Raw genomic sequence first — 2,429 nt, 5'->3', positions numbered from 1 at the left:
CCGATCCCATGCTGCTGGGGTGGCGCTCCAAGACCGAGAACTCTGCTGCCTACGACTACTCCGCGATCAAGTCCCGCATCGAGTACATGGCCAAGCTCCAGCCTTATAACAATGAGCAGGAGATCGACCTCGCCCCTCTCAAAGGTCAGCAAGGCGGCGCGAGTCGCAGCCTCAAAGACATCATCGACACCTTCGCCGCTCAGACTGGAGCATTCGAGGTATTTCCGAGCTCCGATTTCCTTGGCAGCTGCATCGCCCTCCTGGTGTGTGACGAAGCGCATCGACTTCTTTCGCATCTCCTCGATCGCTACGGGATCCTCGCGGAGATCCTTCTTCAATCCAACGAGGATGATGGGGACGCCTTCGCAGAGTCGAGTAACCTCCTCTACCCACTGTAGCCCATTGTCAGCTGCCGGACCATAGCGGTGTCGAGGGACGAGGCCTATTTCGAACCCACCTTGTGCTTCACGTTGTCGAGTGAATCGGGCGTGTCGATGGAGAAGCCGACGAGGATGACGTGGGCTTTGGAGTACGCCAGGGGACGCAGCCGCTCATAATCCTCCTGTCCGGCAGTATCCCATAGCGCAAGCTGCACAGACTTGCCATCAACTCTGCAGTCCGTAACGTAGTTTTCGAATACAGTAGGAATCTAGGGGTCAGGTCTTGTTAGGAATCTGGCGTCGGGCGAGGAGTCACCAGTGGTACTCACGTAATGCTGCAGACACCAATTATTAGCAAAATCCTGAAACTCGAAATCAGGCCACCGAGGGGGGGGATTAGACTGGACATACGGTCGGGAAATATCCAAGTGTGAAGACGCTAAGCAAACTAGTCTTTCCGCAAGCACCGTCCCCTACTATGACGAGTTTCCTATAGGTAAAATGTCAGCAAGCAAAGGACAGACGGACGGAGCGCGCAGATCAGGCTGCTTGGCACGGCAGCAGCGGGCATAGATGTTGGGAGCTTTGCGAAATGGCAACAAGGCAGTGTATCGCGTGGCGAAGGCAGGCGGACAACCAGGTCGACGGGAACTAAACGGGCAACGTACCTCCGAATGACGTTGGTTGGATTTGCTGCCGCCATGGCTGCGGTTGTGAATCGGGTGGGAGGGTCGTGGGGAAAAGGATGGGCGACCCGAGGTCAATTGACAGGTAGATCGGGGTCGTCTGGATCGATTACCAACGTCGGTGACTGAGACGTCGGGTAGGTGGAGGAAAGGCCCAAAAAAATGTCGTCGAGGCTGCCAGCGAGGTGGTCGACGAGGTTGTCGATAATGGCGATCGGTGGGTTCGTGTATGGTCCGTCGCAGGGTCGTATCGGGGGAGCGGTAGCAGCGCTGGGGGCGGAAAAGCGACAGGCGGACGTGCCAGTAAACAATGTTTGTGTTTTGAGGAGGTGGGTGCGTGGGATGATCCAGTCTTCTCCTTTCTGGATTGGGTGGGAATGGGTGAGAGAGGATATGCGGAGTGAGCAATGGCGGATATGTCGGGAGGAGAGAAGTAGACGAAGAGGACAGGAGGAGAAGGAGGTTGTGGTGGTGGTCGTTGTCGTGGACGACGACAGCCCAGACAGCTTGATGCAATTGGTTTGCAAAGATGCAGCTGGGAAGAAACGGGCCAGAGGTCAGTGCAGGCTGATGGTAGAGGAAGGAAAGACAGATGGGTAAATATCTGAGCGACGGCAAAGTAAGAGGCGAAGGCGGAGCGGCGCCTCTGTGTGTGTGTGTGTGTGTGTGTGTGTGCGCGTGTTTTTTTCCCCCCAAGTCTCTTCCTCCGTCCACTTCCTTCTCTTTCGTTCCGGGGGGCAGCCCAGAGGGACAACGGGAGGGCGGAAGCAGATTGGATCGAGTGAGGCCGGGCGTTGCAGCTGGAAGGGAATACGAGCTGAAGAAATTCCACGGGGGGGTAATCGCGCGTTGAAGAAATGGGCAGGGAAACTGGAGCAGCGCCTCTGGAATTGGATAGCGCAAGTCAAAGCTGGACTCGACCTGAGTATGTACGTCCGTAGGTACAGAGTACGGATACAGATACTAGGAATATGGAGGAAGAGCTGCTGCTGCTGGAGCCGGAGCCAAGGTGGGTAGTAGAGCGGGAGACTGACAAGTCAAGGGGGGAACTTTTGAAGGAAATGTGGCCCGGGGTACGGAAGACGGAGCACACAGACGGGCGAGCGCGAGGTGAAGGCGGTATCCCACCGTTGCAGTCGACTGACGGCCGATGGAGCACCGTACCAAGCTTGTTTGGTTTCTGGCTGGTTGCTGTATCTTGGCAGCTTGCACGTGTAGAGGAGGGTGTATTTATTTTGTAAAAATAGTCAGGGGGCGTAACAGACAGATGCGGAATTGTCCAGAGAGTAACGTGGAGAATAAAACAACAAAACGAAGGGGACTTTTGCAAGAGCAACAGTCTGGTAAAGTATCTTGGCGAGAT

At 55.6% G+C, this 2,429-nt stretch overlaps 1 protein-coding gene across 1 annotated transcript; it reads right to left on the bottom strand.

Moving 5' to 3' along the window:
- Positions 1–86: 86 nt before the first annotated feature.
- CORC01_12450 (GTP-binding protein rho2) lies at positions 87–1,083 on the bottom strand (the record flags this gene model as incomplete). The annotated part of the gene is made up of 5 exons (XM_022624070.1): positions 87–392; positions 458–649; positions 710–715; positions 792–870; positions 1,049–1,083. Coding segments are annotated over 5 exons (618 nt in total), but the record flags the coding sequence as incomplete, so codon positions are not given.
- Positions 1,084–2,429: the final 1,346 nt, after the last annotated feature.

This window comes from Colletotrichum orchidophilum (genome assembly GCF_001831195.1).
Source record: "Colletotrichum orchidophilum strain IMI 309357 chromosome Unknown Scaffold_153.1, whole genome shotgun sequence".
Classification (NCBI taxonomy): domain Eukaryota; kingdom Fungi; phylum Ascomycota; class Sordariomycetes; order Glomerellales; family Glomerellaceae; genus Colletotrichum; species Colletotrichum orchidophilum.
This window is presented reverse-complemented; position numbering and strand designations above follow the sequence as displayed.